Source organism: Strix uralensis, chromosome 11 (genome assembly GCF_047716275.1).
Source record: "Strix uralensis isolate ZFMK-TIS-50842 chromosome 11, bStrUra1, whole genome shotgun sequence".
Taxonomy (NCBI): Eukaryota; Metazoa; Chordata; class Aves; order Strigiformes; family Strigidae; genus Strix; species Strix uralensis.
In genome coordinates, this window is record NC_133982.1 from 17,461,364 (window position 1) to 17,483,303 (window position 21,940).

Consider the following 21,940-nt stretch of genomic DNA (forward strand, 5'->3'; position numbering starts at 1 on the left):
CTGCGCAGCTGATTTGCCAGTTGGGACTTTGGGCTGAAGAACAGGGGAACCTGGGCAAAGTGGAAATCTTTGGAGAGCAGGACGCATCCGGATGTAACAGCCAAGTGATTCAGAGCAAACAGACCCCTTTTATAACTGTCATACTTGGATGGTACTGCTTTGTGGACTTCTCATTACAATGTAGTTTCTAAAAGTGCTGAAATCTGAGTCACTAGATCCTCCAGTATGGAAAGCCACCTTTACCTTTTCACTTATTTGTCCTGGAACACCCCTATGAGTTTGGTCCTGTGGACCTGCTGACTATGAGCTGCCTTGTTCACATCCAGCCTGCAGTGACAGTACTGGGGCCACAGCATAGGCTGGGCTTAGATGTGATGCAATTCTGCTGCTTTTGAGTAGCTGCCTTCTCAGCAGCATGCAAACCCCTCTTGAGTCAGATCCACCCAGCCATTACTATGCATGACATAGAACACAAGAGAGTCATCAGAAGATCCTGAAATCAGCTGGTCACTAGAAAAAAAAGGTGTTCTACTTTCTACTGCATCAGAAGAACTTTTGCAAGTGGCACTTACCTAGCATCCCTTTGTTCGAACTGGATAAGCACATATCCTTCTCAGCACTGGGAAGAACAAATCCAACCACAAACACCTCCACCCCATCTGCCATCAGTGCCAACCCTAAAACAAAGAAGAGGGTCCACTGGAAGCGTCCGTGGCCACATTCCTCAATGATGTTCTCATACTGGTGGGCAAGTTGCTCCTCATCCTCCATCCTCTCTGCCATAAGGTCATCACGGTCTCTGTACTCATCAGCCACAGCAGGAGCTCGTTTCTTCTGCTTTTCTTTAATGTCATCTGGGTGTGGGATCCCTTGGTACTCCCCCTCATAGACCTCATCATCTTCATCATGGCCTTCTGTAACATCACTCTGGGCATCTTCTTCATGAGCGGGCTCATCCCCGCCACGGTAGTAGCCATCATTGGGTGCATACCCTTCATAGTTACCATCCTGGTACCTGTAGTTGTCTGAAACTTGGTTTGCCTCCCTGCCCCCTTGATAGAGGTTTGTGTTTCTATATCCATCATCCATTCTGAATGGAGATTTCTAAATGCTGTAGATCACTGTGTGTAGATATTCTAGTATATGTATTGGTTTGTGCAATTTCTGGTATCAGTTACTTGAACATATCTTCTCTCTGTTCTTTGGAACTGATGGGATACACAGCTTCCCAGGCTTAGAAGGAGAATTACTATATAAAGTTTCTCTTTGACAGAGTCTCACACAGCTTTTGATAATGCTTCACTTTTCAGCTGTCATTTGTGACTTGCTGGCTTCTTCTGTGCTTTGAGTGGGAAGAGCTGCTGTCTGGTGAACAGCAAGGGAACAGCAAATTGCACAGCCAGGGAGCTAGAAGGATTTCACAGGTTTTTCCTGATTCATTGTGGTGGTGAAGGTCATGTCCTGAGAAAAAGGAAACAACAGCAATGAGACAGCAGTAAGCTTGCAAGCACACATACATTGAGTTTAATGCCCAACATTTTGAATACAGGCTTTTCCATTGCAAAAAATGGCAACAGACTGTTTGAGGAATGTTTTTGCATTGTCAAAACCCAAAGCCTCAGAACAAAAAAGGGCATTAAAAATTACCAAGTGGGAACCTAAAGCAGAATGTGTAGTCCCAATTTCTGTTATTCCCAGAAGTCCTGCCTCCCACATGTGGTCCTGGTTTCCCCAGAGAGCAGAACAGTACTGGGCTGAGTTTCTAGAACAGAGCTCTCAGGTTGCTAAATATGTTTCTATCCATCTACCCAGAGCACGCTTATCCCTGGTACCTACAACTGGCTAACATCATAATGACAAAAAATATGAGGTTGGTTTTCTTTTTCATCCACATCCCAAACTTAATTTTATTTAATGCTGCTTTTTTTCCCTAGTGTCTCTCCATCTGTATGACAGATGTACAACTAGCATGCAGTGTCTGCCAAGATAAAGTCACTGAAAGTCACACCAGCTCTGTTCTTCCCATATCCAACCACCGACAGAGGATAATTTTCACAGGGAGCAAAAATCAAAGATAATATAGAATCACTGCTCTCTGCAGGGAAAACCGAGGGAAGCCAAGTTGCATCTAAACACATTCTCATTTTGGACACCTGATTTCCATTATTTTTTGAGTGGTTTTCAGCCAGCTGGCTCTCCTGCATTTGTTGCTGCACACAGCTGTAGACAAGGAGTTTGAAAGAAGACTCATGTGGGAAACTGAGTAGAGTCACGCTAGAGGAGCCAACACAGTGTAGGCATGCACAAAATGTGGACTTCACTTTAAGCTTTGAGCTACTTACTTAAATAAAGTGTAAATGAGCTATGAAATGACGTGGGCAGGCACATCTCCATATATGTGGGCATTGTTACCTGCACAGTCAGCTGACTTATAGAAGTGTACGCAAATGCACACACTGTAAATAACAGTGCTACCTTGCACTTTGGGATCTTATTTGGCAGGCAGTATGGGTTTAAACAACATGGAGCTAAAATTACTTCAGAGGAGAAATTCAGTAGAAGCACTCTCACAAAATGCTCAGAAGGGCATCACTCCTTCTGTAAATGCTATGATTTTTGGCAACCCAAATGTTCAGGATAAGGAAAGAGCAGAGACTTGACTTTTCTGCATGGAGTCACAGCCATGCCTTGCCTATGCTGTTCATGGGAGCTGCTCCAAGAAACTTCATAAAAGCTTCTCTGGCATTTCTGTCTAGCTACTTATAGATTTATGGCACACAATTACGACATGACCTCTGCAGGCCCCGCCAGAGCATCTTCCTTTTCTCTGACCCCTCTGCCATCTGTCACTGTATTCAACGTGTTTCCTCTTCCCTTTCTTTATGCTGAATCACACATTACATTTTGCATGAAGTTAAAAAGGCCACAAGGCATTCTTCCAGGGCTGAAAAAGAGCAATCAATAAAGTAAAAAAAAAAAAATTAAAAAATCTCAAAGGCATTCTGACCAGGTTAGAAAGATCAGGAGACTACAGTGCAGGTAGCAGTAAAGAGAAGTATTTGCATCTGCAATAGAAGTGTTAATGTGCAGGGTAGTTAATACATCTGACAGCCATCAGAAATACTTAAGTGGGTTTTACAGATCTTGTTTCAATGCTGGAGTGTCACTGCTAATGGTTAAAAAAAACAGGAGTACTTCTGAGTCTCAGAACCTCCCAGTCTTGAAGTAACTTTCTTGATTACACAAAGATTTGTGTCATGACTGAACAACATGTTCTCCAAGAGAGTAAAAATGTAGTTCCACAGAGACATATTTTCTTTTGAAAAGTAGGGGAAAGAGACTTTTTTAAAAAAAAAAAAAAAAGAAAAAAGAACAATATGTGCTAAGGAGCATTAGGCTTTGTTTTGGAAGTCTTTAAATATCATGTGTTGGCAGGTTATGTTTCAAAGCGACCTCAAACGTTGGAGCAGGAAGCACAGTTGATACAAAAATGTTAAGAAATTAAGCACATAACTAAAAGACAGTTGGCCATAGTAGGCCTAAGAGTTGTCTGTTTAAGCTAAGGCATTTTGAGCTGTGGGAACAAGGCGTTTTGAACTGTGGGAACAAAGACACATAAACAAAGATAGAGGCCCCAAGGACAGAGGATGTAGCACCATGGTGACAGAAGATGACGGGCATTTTATGACCCAATGGAATGGGCCTGGGCCCCTGGCACCTGGAGATAAAAGACATATGTGACCCAAAAGGACGACTCCAGACCCAAGGATGCACATCACACTTCAGATAAGATGGAAGAAACTGTTGACACAACTCTTTTGAACTAATCACACCTTTGTTATAAATATGTATGTTTGTGTTGTGTAACCTCATAAATATGTATGAGATACCTGCATTTAAGTTGTCAACTAAGGGGCTTGGGTGTGCATGTTAGGTGGAGGAATCCCCCGTGCACCCAGCGCTGCAATAAAGAATGCCTGCTTTCTAATACTCTAACTTTGAGTCTTAGAGAGTTTTCTTCAACCGGCTTTTCGGTATCAGTTTTGGCGACCACGAAGGGACTCTGCTTCTGAAGCTCGACAGATCCTGGGATCATGGAACCTCAGCCGGCACCGGGGATTTCTCGGAGAGGGACCCTGATCCCTGGTCTGAAGGGCCAGAAGTAAGAACTTCAAATTGTAAGTAAAGGCATTCTTTTCTTGATTTTCAAAATTTTTGGTTCCCTGCTTATAAGTTGCAGGTGCATAGCTGTGCAGGATAAGCGTGGCAAAGTATCCACGAAAAAGGGATATGGCTCCCAGGCATATGCTTTGGTTTGGTATATTTGTACAAAATATATCTTTGTTTGCCTAATAGGCAGGCAGCTGCCGTGGAACAACTGTTTTGAGCTCTCAAACTTGTATGATTGTGTGAATTGTGTGTGTGAGATTGTGAGACGTACGATTAAGTACGAAGCGAGTGCGGAGTCTGGATCCGCGGTTCTGTTATCCTGCGAGGGGTGCAGCCGGAGAAGGACGAAGTGACTGATAAATAACTGCTTTAAATATTGTATCCCTTATACGCGTATATTTTCGCTGCTATTGTGTACGCATATTTTTTTTTTCCTCACTGCTATTTTGCTTTATATACTTCATATATATATATATAATGGGGGCTGGGAGTTCTACAGGTGGAATATTAAAGAAGTCACCTTTAGGGTGTATATTACAGCATTGGAAACAGATTGGAGGCCCTCCTGGAGGGTGTCCTAAAAAGGAAGATTTAATAAAATACTGTAATCAGTGGTGGCCTTTATATAGGCTAGACGAAGGAGAAAAGTGGCCAGTGAACGGGACTTTAAATTATGATACCTTGTTGCAATTGATGCTTTTTCTAAGGAGGGAAGGAAAGTGGGATGAAGTAATGTATGCTGATATGTTTTTCACGCTACGGCAACATCCAGAGTGGCACAATAAGTGTGGGATTAATCTAGCCCCAGCAGATCCTCTTGTTCTGGCATTAGAAAAAGATAAAAAGGGCAAGACGGTGTTAAAGAGATGCAGCTCCGCGTGCAGCATAGGGCAGAGGTGTTTAAAACTGACTCAGGAGGAGATAGAAGAAGATTTAGACCTGTTAATTGCGCCAAGGTTACGGATAACGGGCAGGCGAGATGAATTAGTGCAGAAAGAAGATGACGATAATGAGGGAACAAGGATAGTGGACGTGGAGGCGGGGAGCTCTACACCCATTTCAGAAAGAACTCGGAGTAGGAGGAGACCGGGACTGCAAGCCCCCTTACGGCAAGCGGTTGGAAATGATGGTCTGGTTTTTGTAAAAGTTCCATTCTCAATTGCCGATTTGAATAATTGGAAGGTGGCTGCTGGAAGTTATAGGGATGATCTGTAAAAGGTCGCAAGTGCATTTGAAATGATGGTTAAAACCCAAAATCCAGATTGGCAGGACATGGAAGCAATACTACAAGTATTGTTTGACAGCACTGAGCGAGACATGATCCGGAGGGTGGTGCGAACGCATCTGCAAGCTCAAATAGCCTCGGATGCATTACAGGGGTGAGTAGAACAGCACTTCCCCTCAGTTGATCCAAATTGGAACCCCAATAATCTAGACGATAGGGAAATGATCGGGCGTTACCAAAAATTAGTCCTATTTGGGATACGGAATGCGACTCCAAAGGCTGTTAACTGGTTTAAATTGTACGAAATTAAACAAAATAGAGATGAGTCCCCAACTGATTTTTTGAATTGGCTAAAAGAGGCATCCAGAAAGTACACCACTTTAGATATTGAATCGGAGGAAGGAACGGGACAGCTAGCCTCTTTATTTATGGGGCAGGCATCGGACGACATCAGGCGGAAGTTACAAAAACTGCAGGGGGCAGAGGCTAGAGATTTAATAAAAATGCTGGATGTTGCCTGGATGGCATATCGAAACAGGCAAGAGGAGAAAAAGAGGACTAATGCTAAGTTGGTAGCTGTTTTGGAGGATATTCAGAAAAATCGAGGAAGTTTTGGAAGCATGAGAGGTGGAATGCGAGGCAAAGGAAAAAGGCGGGGATCACCAAACCCGACCGTGAGTCAGAACCAGTGTGCTTACTGTAAAAAGGAAGGACACTGGAAAAGGGAATGCCCAGCTTTAGCAGGAAATAAGGAAGTGGCACCAATTATAGCATTAGAGGACTGAAGGGGACCGGAGCACTCTTCCCCAGCAGAGCCGCTGGTTACAACTGAGCTGGGAAACGAGGAAGTGGAGTGCTTGGTGGACACAGGGGCAACCTTTTCAGTTTTGAATACAAAGAAACATGAGCTAATATGATAAAAGTTATTGGTGCAACAGGAAAAGCAGAACAGAGACCATTTTTCAAGCCACTAAAATTTAAAATTAGAAAACAATGGGTAACTCATGAATTCCTCTACCTACCAGGAGCTCCAAAGCCTCTAATAGCTCAAGATCTATTAGAAAAACTAGAAGCCCAAATCAAATTTAAGGATGGAGATGTAGAAGTATTGATACCAGAATCTAAATATGTCCAGGCTTCAATATTCTTGTTACAGGAGGACAAACTGGATAAAGAAGAAATTCCAAGAGAAGTAGAAGAAGCAGTAATCCCTCTAGTTTGAGCTGGAGAGGTACTGGGGAGGTCCCAGAAGGCTGAACCTGTGAAAATAGATCTAAAATCGGATTCGACACTGGTAAGATTGAAACAGTACCCCTTAAAAATTGAGGCTAGGTTGGGATTGTTAGCTCTCATACAAAAACTTTTAAAGTATGGTTTAATAAAAGAATGTGAATCCAAATATAATACCCCTATATCGCCAGTAAAGAAATCAGATGGAAAAACATATAGGATGGTTCAAGACTTAAGAGCCATCAATCAAATAGTACAGGATATCCATCCAGTTGTAGCAAATCCTTATTCTTTGCTAACTGCACTCACTGATAAACAAGGATGGTTTACTGTACTAGATTTAAAAGATACCTTTTTCTGTATTCCCGTGGCCCCAGAAAGCCAAGACCTATTTGCCTTTGAGTGGGAAAATCCAGAAACAGGAAGAAAGACTCAGTACACTTGGACTGTGCTCCCACAAGGATTTAAGAACAGCCCGACGATTTTTGGAAACCAACTTGCTAAAGAACTTGAGGTTTGGCAATTAGAGAATTGAGAGAGTATTGTTCTTCAGTATGTGCATAATATCCTATTAGCAGAAGACACCAAGGAAGAATGTTTGCGGTTAACAATTAGCCTTCTAAATTTCTTAGAGATAAGTGGCTATCGAGTGTCACGAGAAAAAGCCAAAATTACCCAAGAGACTGTAATGTATCTGGGTTTTGAGATTTTCAAAGGACACCGGCAGCTGTCAGCCAAAAGGAAGGAAACCATCTGTCAACTTCCAGAACCCAGAACTCTCCGAGAACTGCGAACTTTCCTTGGAATGACCGGTTGGTGCCATTTATAGATTGACAATTATGAACTGATGGTAAAACCATTGTATGAGATATTGAAAGCTTCTACTGATTCCTGTTTAACGTGGACCGAAGATGGAAGAAAGTCCTTCAAGGAACTGAAACATTCACTGTTAAAGGCACCAGCATTGGCATTGCCGAATATTGAAAAGCCTTTTGAACTGTTTGTCCATAAGAAGAAAGGAATAGCCTTGGGGGTGCTAGCACAATTTCTCGGGCCCTTGCATCGAGCAGTTACATATTTCTCCAAGCAACTAGATACTACAAGTCAGGGGTGGCCAGGAGACCTGAGGGCAGTGGCAGCAAGAGTAATGCTAATACAAGAGGCCCGGAAATTCACCCTAGGGCAACAAATAACCGTATATGTGCCCCACATAGTAATTACAGTTCTAGAACAGAAGGGAAATCATTGGTCTTCTCCAAGCCGAATGCTCAAATATCAAGCTGTCCTGCTAGATCAGGATGACACTAAATTAAAAACAACAGCTATATTGAATCCTGCAACCTTCTTGTCTGCTGAACTAAATGAGGGAGAAGATTTAGAGCATGACTGTCTACGAACCATTGAAGAAGTATATGCCAGCAGAACAGACTTAAAAGATACACCTCTACCAGACCCCGATTTAGAACTCTATACAGATGGAAGCAGCTTTGTCATGAATGGACAGCATGTGTCCAGATACGCGGTGACTACTTGACTGATGTCCTAGAAGCTGAACCACTGTCACCAAACGTATCTGCTCAAAAAGCTGAATTAATCGCATTGACTAGAGCATTAGAATTAAACAAAGAGAAGAAAGTGAATATTTGGACTGATTCAAAGTATGTGTTTGGAATAATTCATGCCCATGGGGCTATATGGAAAGAACAAGGGCTTCTAACCTCACAAGGAACAGCAATCAAACACAAAGAAGTCCTAAAACGTCTCGAAAGTGTACAATTACCAGCAGAAGTTGCTGTAATGTACTGTAAGGCCCATCAAGCAGGATACAGCAAACAACAGCGTGGGAATAGGCTGGCTGATGAGGCTGCTAAACGGGCTGCATGAAAAGGCATCTCAACAGAGGTTCAGGCATTAGTTCCAGAACGTCAGTTAAATTTACCTGAACACCCAATATATGATAAACAGGATTTGAAATTAATTGAAAAATTAGAAGCTGAAAAGAAAGAGAATGGGTGGGCTGTGACACCTTCAGGTCTAGTAGTAATTTCATACACCTTATTAAACAAAGCAGTGAAAAGAGAACACAATTCTGCCCATTGGGGTACTGAGAACCTTTTAAAACATTTACAGAAATTTATAATTGGCTGAAATATGGTAGAAAGTGTAAGGGCAGTTACTGAGAGGTGTGAAGTCTGCTGTAAAAACAATCCCAAAACACAAAATAAGATACACTTTGGAAAGATAGCGGAAGGTGGAGCTCCAGGTGAGTATTGGCAAATTGATTTTACTGAGTTACCCAGAAAAAGAAATTTAAAATACCTACTGGTGTTAGTAGATACCTACACTGGATGGCCAGAAGCCTTTCCTTGCCGCACAACAAAGCGCGAGAAGTTGTAAAAGTATTGTTAAAAGAAATAATTCCTAGGTTTGGAATTCCAGTAGGTATGTCATCAGATAGGGGTCCTCATTTTATAGCATCTATCATCTCAGGAATATCAAAGGTACTGAATATTACTTGGGACTTGCATACCCCCTATCGACCGCAAGCAAGTGGGAAGGTAGAGAGGATGAATTATACCCTTAAATTAGAAATAAGCAAATTGTGTCAGGAGACTTCAATGGATTGGACACAGGTTCTACCTCTGGCCTTGTTGCAAATAAGAGTCCAGCCAAGGGGTAAACAACAGCTGAGTCCATATGAACTTCTTTATGGAAGGCCGTACCAGATCCCAGGTTTACCTGGAAAAATGAAAATCCAGGCACAAAATGATGTATCAAATTACATGATCCTCTTAGGGAAAGTAATACAAGAAATAAATAAATCTGTTGTAATGAATAAATCATTAAATCTTGATTCACCAGCTCATTCCTTCCATCCGGGAGATTGAGTCTACCTCAAATCTTGGACTTCTGAGCCGCTACAAGACAAATGGAAAGGACGTTATCAGATTTTGCTGACAACATATACTGCTGTTAAATTAAACAGCAAAGGTCCCTGGATACGCTATTCACGAATCAAGAAAGCTCCAGCGCCATGGATATCTCAGGAAGAAGCCCCTTTAAAGCTCCGACTCAAGAGGCGGTAACCATTTTGTTGTTACAGCTGCTAATATACCAAAGGGGCGCTTCACAGAGCTTAGGGACACTGTGGAATGAAAATACCCATGTACAATTAATAAAACGGGTAGCATTGGCAATTAACATGAGCGAATACTGGGTATGTGCCAAGTTCCCAAGGCACAGCTCTGCTACGAATCTTTCATTGATTGGCCTTCCCATTCCTTTCAATACTACCTGGAATGATCTTTGGGGAACTCCTAGAGATTATTTTAAGGAACAAAATGAAGACCCACAAATTTGGGACATTAGAGTCCCTAAGCTAGAAGAAAAAGTTAAGTGTGTGACAGATCGCAAAACCACCCTTCAAGGTAATCTCTCAGTGGGAAACTACCCTCAGTGCGATTGGTATTTCCAGTTTCAATTACCAAAGAAACACGAAAATTATAGGGACATGTATTGGAAAGTCCCAAAAGGGAAGGGTTGGTACTGGCTTTGTGGAAACGTAGCTAGAAAATCACTACCCCCTTGGTGGACCGGCGCCTGCACATTAGGAATAGTCCTTCCTCAAATTAAAATACTACCCCAATTACATGGACTAGGGTGGGCCAGGATACCTATTGGAAGACAAAAGAGAAGTATACCAAACCCATTAGTTACTCGCCCCACCGCTTTCCATTCTTTCGTAAGATGGCTCATTCCTTCATTAGGAGTCAGCGAGCTAGAGAAAACTATAGTAAATATTTCCGGTGTAATGGAAGAAATTGGGAATGCCACAACCGATGCAATTGGAGCATCACAGAGAGAAGTTACAGAACTTTCCAAAGTTACTCTCCAAAATAGGATGGCTTTAGATATGATGCTGGCTTCACACGGTGGAGTTTGTGCAGTCGTAAATACTAGCTGCTGTACATATATAGATGAAACAGGAAGGATAAACGCAGATATGAGCTTAATAAAACAACAAATAAGCATATTACATAAAGTACAGAAAGATGATACTTCCTTTGGCTTTGAAGAAATTTAGAATAAGCTCACATCTTGGTTGCCAGACTTTAAGTGGCTGAAACAATTGCTTGCTTTAATCCTAGAGATAATTATAATGATGGTAGTAACTTGTTTGACTATACAATGTTGTGATTGCTGTACACATTGCAACAAATGTGTATAACCTATACCTCAAACTACATTTAGGTACGCTAATAAGTATTTATATTTACATTTAGGCACGTAATAAGTATTTGTATTTATTTGTTCACATGTTAGGACTAACCTTTAGTTTTAATAATACTACTTTAGGTTGCATCATATGAATTCTGCCACCGTGAAGGGAAAGGGGGGAATGATATAGAAATGTTAAGAAACTAAGTACATAACTAAAAGACAGTTGGCCATAGTAGGCCTAAGAGTTGTCTGTTTAAGCTAAGGCATTTTGAGCTGTGGGAACAAGGCGTTTTGAACTGTGAGAACAAAGACACATAAACAAAGATAGAGGCCCCAAGGACAGAGGATGTAGCACCATGGTGACAGAAGATGACGGGCATTTTATGACCCAATGGAATGGGCCTGGGCCCCTGGCACCTGGAGATAAAAGACATATGTGACCCAAAAGGACGACTCCAGACCCAAGGATGCACATCACACTTCAGATAAGATGGAAGAAACTGTTGACACAACTCTTTTGAACTAATCACACCTTTGTTATAAATATGTATGTTTGTGTTGTGTAACCTCATAAATAGGTATGAGATACCTGCATTTAAGTTGTCAACTAAGGGGCTTGGGTGTGCATGTTAGGTGGAGGAATCCCCTGTGCACCCAGCGCTGCAATAAAGAATGCCTGCTTTCTAATGCTCTGAGTCTTAGAGAGTTTTCTTCAACCGGCTTTTCGGTATCACAGTGACCTCACTGTATTTGTCCCTTTCTGATTGCTACAGAAGTGGATTGAAAACTCATCTTAGGAAACGAAGTAATAATAACACTAATGATCAATAACAGAACTGATCAGATTCCGGGTCTCTACAGACCGTAGCCCTCGCCTTACACCTACTTTTTCAAACGGTAGAAGTATGTTCTTGAAGACCAAGCACTGGAAACCTTTTCATTCTCTATTAAAAAGCTGCCAAGGCTAGAAGCTGGGCTCTTTGCTTCCCACAATAAGAGGGCCAAAGAAGATCACAATATTAGAAAAGACCTATTGAAGCATCTGTGCTCTTTCACTGACACACAAAGGTTGTTATTTACCGTATGGGATCACTTGCATCTTGAGCAGCATAGGAAATAATGGCATGAGCTGACAAGACTCATAGACCAGTGACAGCCACCTGAGTTGGGAAGATGGTGTAATTCAGAAAAAAAGGTCATGGCAGATAATAGTCACTGGGTTCCCATTCAGTTTGTAGGATGGATATTTTCTGGGATTACCCTAGGAGAAGGGGCAGTGCCCAGAGGCAGGCTCTAACTTAGGACTCTTGAATGCTTTACTTTGATACTTCACACTACTTGTTTCCTTTCGTTGCCACATATGCACAGGTTGATTCACTCTAGACCTGATTCTTTAACACTCTTTCACTCAAACTGAGCTGCACTCACTCACATTAGCAGCCCCATTTAACATTTAGATGTGAAATCATGACTTCTCATAAAGATTGCATGCTTGGATTGTTATAATTACCCTTCACAGTGATGCATGAGAGCTTGAGACAAATATACACATCACATCAAGCCTATTATAACCGTGGGCCCTTTTAAACTGACAGCTACCTTCCTGAGACATGCAAGTGAGGTTTAAACACACGACAAATGTAAGGCTCCGTAAGGCAGAGTCTGTAGGGCAGTGAGGGGCAGAAGCAGGAAAGCCTCATTCTGGGTCTCCCCAAAGTAGCCCGTTAAACTGAGCTTTGGACACAAAAACCTGAAGTACCTGGGAATACAGTTCCTTTCCTCACTTGTAATTCTCCATAGCACAGTACTTATTTCTCAATACATGACTTTGCTTTTTCTTCCCCTCTAAGTTATTTTTGCACTATAGCTTTTCCTCTATGTTCTGCTTCATATTTACCATAAACTTATTTCCTCACCAGTCTATCTCATCAGTTACCTGTTGCTAACAAGCATCCTTCACTTAGTCCTGTATCTTGCATGCTCTAATTTATTTAACAGCTCTTTAATGCACACTATTCACCTTGCAGTTTTCTTGCATTCCTTAGCTCTTTAATCAGCTCAGATGTTGCATACTTAGCCAGGAATTCAGTCACTTGAGCTCTGCAACTTAAAACAGTAACCTAAAGTCTTGGATATACTCCTAATAGAGATGGTATCTGCTCCAGGAAAAGGGACATTTAAGAAGAGCAGCTTAACACCTGTGTTTGCCCCTGTGAAAGAGCATATAAGGGAGGTGCCTGGTATGCTCAGGTGATAAACTGTGGGCTGAAGGGCAGCAGAGCTTGGAGGGGATGCAGAGAAGGGTGAGTTTCTTGTACCTAGCACTAAATGAAGAGAGTCCAGGGTTTGTTACAGAGCTGAGCTCTAGCAGAGAACAGCAAATTAGTGAGCAGGGCGGTTAGGGCAAGGTGATTTCTCATGAAATATATTGAACCTTGGGGCATGATGGAGCTTCTGGAAAAGTAAAGAAAGTAAGGGTGTTGTTGTGTGGGAGCGGGAGCTGAAGGAAGCTGTGGGTGTGCACATATACGCAGCGGGGAGAGAGCCAAGGCTAGGGGCTGACATCCAGATCTTTCTTTTTGTCTTTGCATGCTCAGAAAGGGAAAACTCTCGAAGTCAACAGCTGAACAGGGAGGTTATATGCGTGCTATGGATAAGGAACAGTACAGGGACACTATAAAAATGCTTTTAAGGGATCTTTAGCATTCACCAGAATAATCCCTGTAAAACAGATGGCAGAGCAGTTTAATACTCTACCTGAAGGACAACTCCTCTAGCAAAACGTCCTCACCCCCAGAGCTGCTTTCTGCTGGCAGTAATGGGAAGATGCCCAGATCCTACAGTGACCATAAGGTCACTCTGCAGTCACAAAGCTGACTGTAAAAAAATCCTGGGAGTGAATTTTCCTCTCTGAAAGGAGAAAGGAAATGGTGCAGATTGAAACTTCACAAAAACCTATCTCACACTCTTAATGAGGATGCGATTAATGGATCCATTTGTACACACGAAAGACCACATTTTTGAGATGCTTAACAACTCACAGCTCCCAAGGGAGCAGTATCCTGGATTTCAGGCAGCCAGCAATTACACAAATATTATTAGACTGAGTATTGTAGCAACATCTGATCACCATGTTGCTAGATGGAGGTGAAGTATTGCAGTGCCTGGGACACAGCTCTGTGCTGCAGGCTGAGCATCCTGGGGTCTGTCCCTTGACTTCTTGGCATTTTTGTGTCCCTCCAGACTGCATATTGGAATAGCACAGCTTTCCTCTGGTGTGAATTGCAGGTTGGTTCCTCAAACCCCTTGCAGCTGTGGCTACATGAATAGATAGCAACTTGTGCCCCCAAAAGCATAATAAACCAGAAACTGGAGAAAACGGGTCCCTGTGCTCCCTGCTTCACAGCTGAGGCCCAGGAAAAGTAAGTGCTTTGCCCAGAGTCCTTGTCAGGTTTTCACTGAACTCTTGCAGACTACCCCCCCTTTTTTTTTAACTGTGAAAAAACAGCTATTTTACCTCAGAATTTCGAAACTTTCTCTCATTTCAACCAGCATAAATAATTAAAAAAAAAAATTCTAAAAAATTAGTCTGCAATGCCATAATTCACAAAAATAATGTTTTCAGATTGGGACAATTAAAAATGTTCCATCTTATAGTGTAAAAGGTTGTCCTTTTGGCACAAAAAAAAATAGCAGGTGCACAGAGTTGTTTCAAACTGAAAAACAAACATTTAACTTAAGAAATGCCAGTGTGTCAGCTGCTTGATCCATTTTTTTATTAAAAACATTTGTTTAAAGTGAGTTTTCTCCTAAAAAAATCCAAGTTTTGAAAAACTGGCATTTTCTTATCAGCAAAAATTGCATCAGAAACTCTCTAATTTTACTCTAATGGATATAATATCTCAGGTGTATCTTTAAGAAGACAATATAGAGAAATATAGTATTGGAGAAGTAATCCTGCTGGTTATATGCATATGACTAAAAGTATCTGACTTCTGTGCTGGGAGGCAGAAAAGGGCTTCTCTTTCACAGGGCTCAGATTATTCTTTTTTTGCTACATTAACGTTGCTGCTGCAGCCACACAATTTAACATCCAGAAGAGAGTTGAGCAGTATCATCATTTTCCTGGACAGATGGCAAGGCTGGGTTCTTGGCAAGGATCCCGCAGAGGGAAAAGTGGCAAGATCTGGAGAGAATATATATGTGAGTGAAGTTAGAAAAAGGAAATGAGGGGGCTTCTAATGCAGAGAGGTAGAAACCAACTGAAATCAGAAGTCGAGGAGCAAGGACAGGGATTAATGGTCCAAATTGTGCTCAGAATAAAGGGGGAAATGGCCAGGGAAGGATGGAATCCCTGATATATTATTGATCCACACACAGTGGGGAAAAAAATGGCACCTACTGCTTAGTAATAACAGCAGCTCTTGCCTTCATATCTAAGGATTATAAACCCATCTCAGGCCATCTCTGTCAGAGCTCAGCTGTAATCCTCACTAATTCTTGCTTGACTTTTTGTGACTCTGTTTCACTGCCAAAATAATAAACAGACAGGGAGAAAAGTCTTGGAGCGTAGGACTCTGAAACACTTGAGGAAGAAGTTGGCTGTGGTGAACATCATTCAGTTAAAAAAAAAAAAAAAGAAATGAAATTGACAGCTATTTAAGGGTGTGATTGTATCAAAATAGGTCACATCTCTTGCAGTTCTTCAGCAGTCACTTTCCTTACTTTGCCTTTCTGTCAAATATCCTAATCAGATGGTGGTGGTGAGAAATGAGTCCCTGCGGAATTTCCAGTAGGATGTTCTCAGATCTGACACTGGCCAGTGAATCAGTGTGATTTAATCAGCTGAAGACCTGTGGTCTCTTTTTTGGAAATACAGGTCAGCCCTTGAGATGCAAGTTCATATGTAGACAGGTAAGGGAGCACTTGTATATACCACTGGGAAAAAAAAATTCCTTCTGATTTCTTCCATTCCCTGTGCAGTCTCACAAGATTGGAAGTAAAATTTGTCTTTGCAATTAATGTCCAAAAAAACCCCATGGCTATCAAGCATTCTTGAGGGAGGACTATATCACAGTCCCAGGTTGGAAACCACTTGCATCTGGAGGAATGGCAGAGCTCCAGATGTTAATTTCTTGGGTCTCTTTTCTGCTCTTGTTCAGAAAAATTAAGGCAGCTGTTTGAGTTTTCTAATCTTCTTAACTGGTGACATGATAGCTAGAAGCAAAATGGAGTTACTTTGCACCAAAGACACCATGATTACGTGTGTGGACATGTGAATATGTGATTTTTAGGTGTAAAGTTATGTGTTAATGGCTACAACAACCAACTGTGGCTGCAAATAGTTACAGCAGGCTAACTGGGTCTGGACAACAAGAGATTTAAAAATCAAAGTGTGTAGCAGGGCCTACCTTAAAAAGAGTTTGCTTTGAACTCTGGATAAAGAGGTGTCTTTTGTTGTGGCTTCAGAGTGCTGCATTAAGTGAAAACCAAGGATAAAAACAAGTTTCTCCTGAGACTTTTTTATTATTAAGCAATTATTTGATAGATATGTAACACAGGTTCAAAAACTCTCCATGGAGCTTATTAAGCAAGCTATCTGTGCCACAGATTCTCTATTAGTAGCTGTGAGTGAAAAGACGAGCAAGATATTTGAAAGTCATTGGCTTGAAATCATCTGGTTTGAAAAACTGGCTTTCAGCAGTACAGATGGCACCTAATGATTGCTCCCCTGCAGCACAGGTAGGACACGTAGGGTAAAAGCCCTCTTCTTGCTGTAAAAATCATTGATTTATTCTAAGATGCTACTAGGGTCTCTGGGTCAGAACTCAATTATTCACTTTTCCCGTGATGTAGATTGGAAGAAGATTGGTGCTGATGCAGCCCTGGTATATTGAGAAATGCAGAGAAAACAGAGCTGAAGCAATTTAGTGTGTTACCAGCAGATCAGATGAATTATTTAACAGAGAAAGCATTTTAGTTCAAAATTCTCTGCCACAGAGTCTATTGAATCTACGTTGTCTTACAGTTTCTGGATAATCTCTATTGATTTGTGGTGGTTTTTACACATTTCTGTGTAGGTGCATACTGTGTATGTTTTGTTCCACCACAACAAAATAACTACTGTGTAATTTGGTTCTAGACTCCTGCATTATTTTGCTAGAGCAACACTTTTTTATGTGAAGAGAAGCTATAATGTTTGAAGATGAGGCATTTACAATAGCTCATGAATTTGGGGGCAGACCTGAACATGGTATGAACATGAATAGTTTGGTTGTGTTTGATTGAGCTATCGTGATTTATGTTAAGTAAGAACCTGGCTGTACTCCTCTAATGCCATTACACTTTTTCATACTAACCCATCCGAGAGCACTGGGGGAGATTTCTAGTTTCCAGCACATTGGGCACTAAAATGCCATTGCCTTATGTGGTGATGACTTTCACAGCAAAGTGGCTGAATTTAACTTGTAATCCACTATGATATGTTATGAACTAAGGGACAGAAAGTCCCTCAGATTGTTAAAGGGAGATTATATCTTAAAGCCTGATATTCTGTTGGTGCAGATGCTTTAAAGGTCATATCTAAGACAGTATGTGCTGCAGCAAGCTGGCACAGTGAATGTGTAGCAGATGAAACAAGGAACAAGCATCAGTCAAGCAGGATAAACAGCTTTTCTGAAGTTAAGGACACAGACTAGTGAGTTGGGTGTTCATGAGATATAGAGAGGAATGTTTAACAGTAGGAGTTGGAAAGCAATGGCTTAGCTGCACAAAGCTATATAAGGAGGGACAGACTACACATTTGAATTCCAGAGAAAGGCCATAAAAGGTCAAATTGACAAGCTGAATATGCATAATGAGTTGAGACAGATGGTATAAGAGTATGGTAGCTAATAAATAATGAACAGACTTGCTTCAAGGAGCAAAAGCAGGGAGACATCACAGCCGAGAGCTTAGTCAGAAGGGAGGTGGTGAAGGGGAAAAGAACAAAACCATGGAGGATGGGGGAGAATCACAGCAGGAGGACTAGTGGGAGAGGAATGTCTGGTTTCCAGTGCCAGAGTTTGTGGAGATGCTAATTTACCCAAAGAAAACTTAGAAATGCATATGCCTGAACTGGAATTTGGCCATCTTATTGATATTAACAATCTTTTAGCTGAGAAAATACTCATGGTCTCTAAACTTTTTCGAGATATCTATTCCCTCTTCTCCTCCTCTCCCATTATCACGGTACCTGAGAAGCCTGCAGTGCCCACAGCTCCCATGAAAGGCTAGGAAAAGCTCATAGGTTTGTTTTGCACATCATGACCCAAGGCAGAGAGAGACTAAAACTTTATCTGAGCATTGAAATGGAAATGCTGTGCGCTGATTCCCATACTCCTGGGGCACCTGTAGGCCAGCAAGCTAAGGTCTCCTTCCAACCTTCACACCCAGCTATCTTTGACATGATGACCAAGACAAAGGGCAGTATTGCTGCCCCACAAATCTTCTCCTAATGTGGAGCTGAGGCACAAACCCTGACCTGGATACCAAGGAATACTCAGAGATGTCCCAATGTAGATGTTAATCAAGAGGCTTTCCCAAGATCACCTGCGGAAGCCATATCAGTGCCAAACATCCAGCGCATGTTTCGGTTATGTCCTTGTCTTTTTAAATATGACAGCTATAGTTTTCAAGGCTTTACTGCTGATTAAAACACCAACCTCTCTATCAGCACTGCACCTGGCAGTAAAAACCAATAGGTAATTCAGTGTTGGTTCAGAAACAATAGTGCCCTGGTGCCCTTCAATGAGTTTGAGCATTTCTATGTGTGTCTGCCCTTGGACAGCTTATTAGGTCTAACCTTACTGGGCTTGGAGGCCCTGACAAGCTCCCAGAGATGAGTATAAGCAATAACCTTGGAAATAAACTGCCTGCAATTCAGCAAATTCTGCCTGTGTCAGACAGCAAACACGCCTGATTAACTATGAACTGCTTAGCTTATCGGCAAAGATGTGCCTCTAGTTACAAAGGGGACTTTTATTTCATCACACTTGCAACCTGTGTTATTAAATAATGAGCCACTTAATTAACTAATTCATTAATACATGGCTGTGGTGAATAGATTTGCTCCAGTGACAGAGTCATGAAAGTAGACACAACCCTGAGTGATTTCCAAATACTGCTTTCTTTCAGAGGGGATTTTATTTGAGCAAGTATCTTTATTAAATATCTCATTCTTTCTCCTGTCTCTAGCTAACAGAGCAGTGTCAAGGCCTGCTGTATCTGTTCCCCCCCAGCACTCCCTTCTCTTGTCCTCCCCTCCTTTCTCCTTGCTGAAGCCTGAAGCTCCCCCTCTCCTTTGGTTCCATGCAGTCAAGGTGTCCTCAGTGTGTTGTGCCACAAAATCACTGTTTGCCCAAAGTTACCACACTGTTGTGGCCAGGATGCAGTGTCTCATCATCTCCTGTCTCAAATGGGAAATGACTGCAGTGTTTCAGCTACTGAAAAGTATCATCGATTATTCTCCATGATCACCTTCCCAGTGGTGGGGGACCAACAAACCTCCCCACAAACTGAAGACAGGACAAATCATTTAATGCACCCACAGCAGCCCTTGCAGGGTTGTTGTCTCCTATTTTCCACGATGGTATCAGAGTGTGTTAAGAAAGGGCTCTAGCAGAGACATTTCCACAGGCTGCAGAGCACCATTCCTGCTATCAGGAACAGTTCTTTCCCAGCCTGGGATGCTCAGGCAGCAGTCTCTAGAGACAGTTGCTTGCCAGCTCCAGTGAAGTGTACCAAGGTACTGACCATGCCAGAATCCAGGCTCATTCCAAGAAATCCCCTGTGCCGCAGCCTGTCACAGTTGCAGCCAACCTTATGCTTCCATCGTGCTCTTTAATAGGTTTGATACTTATGTTTGCCTTTGGGGCTGCTCAACAATCAGGTCTGAGGAGCACAGTTATTATGATGTTAAGATTGAAATCAAATAAGAGGCATGGTTCTCAAACTAAATTCAGCCTCTTTCTTTTTTTTTTTTGGTGTGTAAACCCTCCAATACAATTGTTTTGTGGCCACAAGAGCTTTCAAAATTGCAAATGCACTGTTCATTATGCACCTTGCCTGTGGAGAAATACAAGTGCAAGCAGCAGCAGATTTAAAGAGGTGTTCACTCTGAGACTCCTTTCAAGGTTATATAGCAGGGAAAATACTGGAGTAATTGCTTTTTCTCCACTCATTTTCATAGCATTTTGATTAGTTTGACCATTTTTTGGATATGAAACACTACTGAGGCGACCTGAACTTTGTAGCATCCATGATCATTCAACAGATTCCATTATCTGGTTATCAAATTCACTATCCGCATCACATATCACTGCAGCACAAGCAAAACATACCCACAAAGTGATGTTTTCTTCTGTAAGAAGGCAATTTGCAAAGCCTTAGCTGGGAGGCTGCACCTTGAATATCTCAGATTCCAAGAACCTGCTTTTGAAACAAGCATCTTGCAGAAAATCACAAAAATAGATTTGGTTTTTTTCATTGACTAGATGCACAAACTAAAATTGCTATAGGGCCTGGAATATGCTGGCACTGACTTAACAGTGACATAAGACCTCACATATAGAAACACTATATTTTTACTGTTTTATACCCATATGGAGACTTTCAACACAAAAGAGGCCCTGGTGGGTTTTTTTGCACTATACAGCAGAAGTGTACAGCTAATTTGAGCACATGTAGTGGGCCCCCTAACATTATGGAAAGGTGGATTGCTTGGCAGTGGTTTTTCCCAAGCATCCCAGATTCCTTTCTTGTTCCTGCAGGAGTCTTTAGGATAGCTCTTTGCAAGAGCAGCTCATTTATGCAGAGCCTTAAACCTGGGCACTATCTTGACAGCCCAAAGTCATGTGGTTCTCAGCTGTGCTATGGGTCATCTGCTGTCTCACAGTCTTCTGAAATGATGGTTGTGCCTCTGTTGGAGACGAGAAGGAGGAAACCACTGAAACAAGGAGCAGATACTGCAGGAGTCAAAGAATGAGAGAAAGCAACAGCAGAGCATGAGATATAGCAAAGGAGGTAGGACAAGGAAGGGGGTGGGAGGGTGAAGGTCAGAAAGAGGAGAAGGCATAACAGTAGCTGGAGTACCTAGTCTTGGAAACCAATGTTGCCTTCAGCCAGTAAAAGGGAGGAAAAAAAGAATGCAATTAGGCATACCACTTCGTAGTTATGAGAAGGCTTTGCATTTGCCTCCCAAACAGCTTAGTAAATTCTTGTGTTCAGGTTGGACATTAATGATCAAAAAGCTTCATTTCCCAAAATTAATAGCTACAATACATCATCAGGCTATAGCACCATAGCTCATGTATACGCAGAGAGAAAATCCTCAAAATCACCTGTCAAGGCAGGAGAAGGATTTAGCTATTATTTATTGCTTAGTATGACTCATGCTTGTGGGTAGGGGCGCGACAGTACAGATGGGAGTTAAAGTTAAATTGCCGTCAGTGTAATTTATGCCAGGAGAGTTGAATTCAGGCTACTTCTGCTTATGTTTTACCTGTAATTCTTCTGTAAAATATGAAAAGGGTAAGAAAACAGTTTGAAAAATACATGCCCATGCACCCATTTGTCAGGACTCAGACAGGTTTGGTTAGAGGAAAGATGGCTTAATGTCTTGGGCAGCATCAGGAACTCTACTGTAGTTTTCTGTAATGGCACAAATGGCTCGATTAACCTTAGAGAAGACATTCAGTTACTCTTAGGTTTAGTTCCTTGTCTGCAAAATAGCTGTAATGACTTACTTTCTCTCCCTGTCAGAGATTGTGTAGGGAAAATACATGTGTAACCGAAAAGTAAAACTTGTAACCACTGATGGAGAGCTCAAAAGTTCAACTTTCTGGACTTCAGATTGTCCTTGCCAAAACCACTGTGATTTTGAAATTATCCTCACAAGGACAGAGTCTGCTGTGAATGACCTCCAATGTGCTGTTTCTAACCAGAATCAATAGTACTTACATCCTGTTTCATAGCTGTCCTTCCATTCTTCTTATTTCAGCTCTACCCAAAGACGACATGCTAAAGACACTAATAGTCATCAGACTCTCTAAAAAC

The 21,940-nt window shown here is 41.8% G+C and overlaps 1 protein-coding gene across 2 annotated transcripts in view; it reads right to left on the minus strand.

Annotated features, from left to right (window-relative positions):
* Window positions 1-21,940, minus strand: part of SV2B (synaptic vesicle glycoprotein 2B) — a 77,760-nt gene that overhangs the window by 32,200 nt on the left and 23,620 nt on the right. For both annotated transcript variants that reach the window (XM_074880366.1, XM_074880365.1), the window contains one exon: window positions 573-1,461. In XM_074880366.1, the coding sequence (XP_074736467.1) occupies window positions 573-1,089 (517 nt within the window). In that variant the 5' untranslated portion in view covers window positions 1,090-1,461. The remainder of the gene's footprint in view (window positions 1-572; window positions 1,462-21,940) is intronic.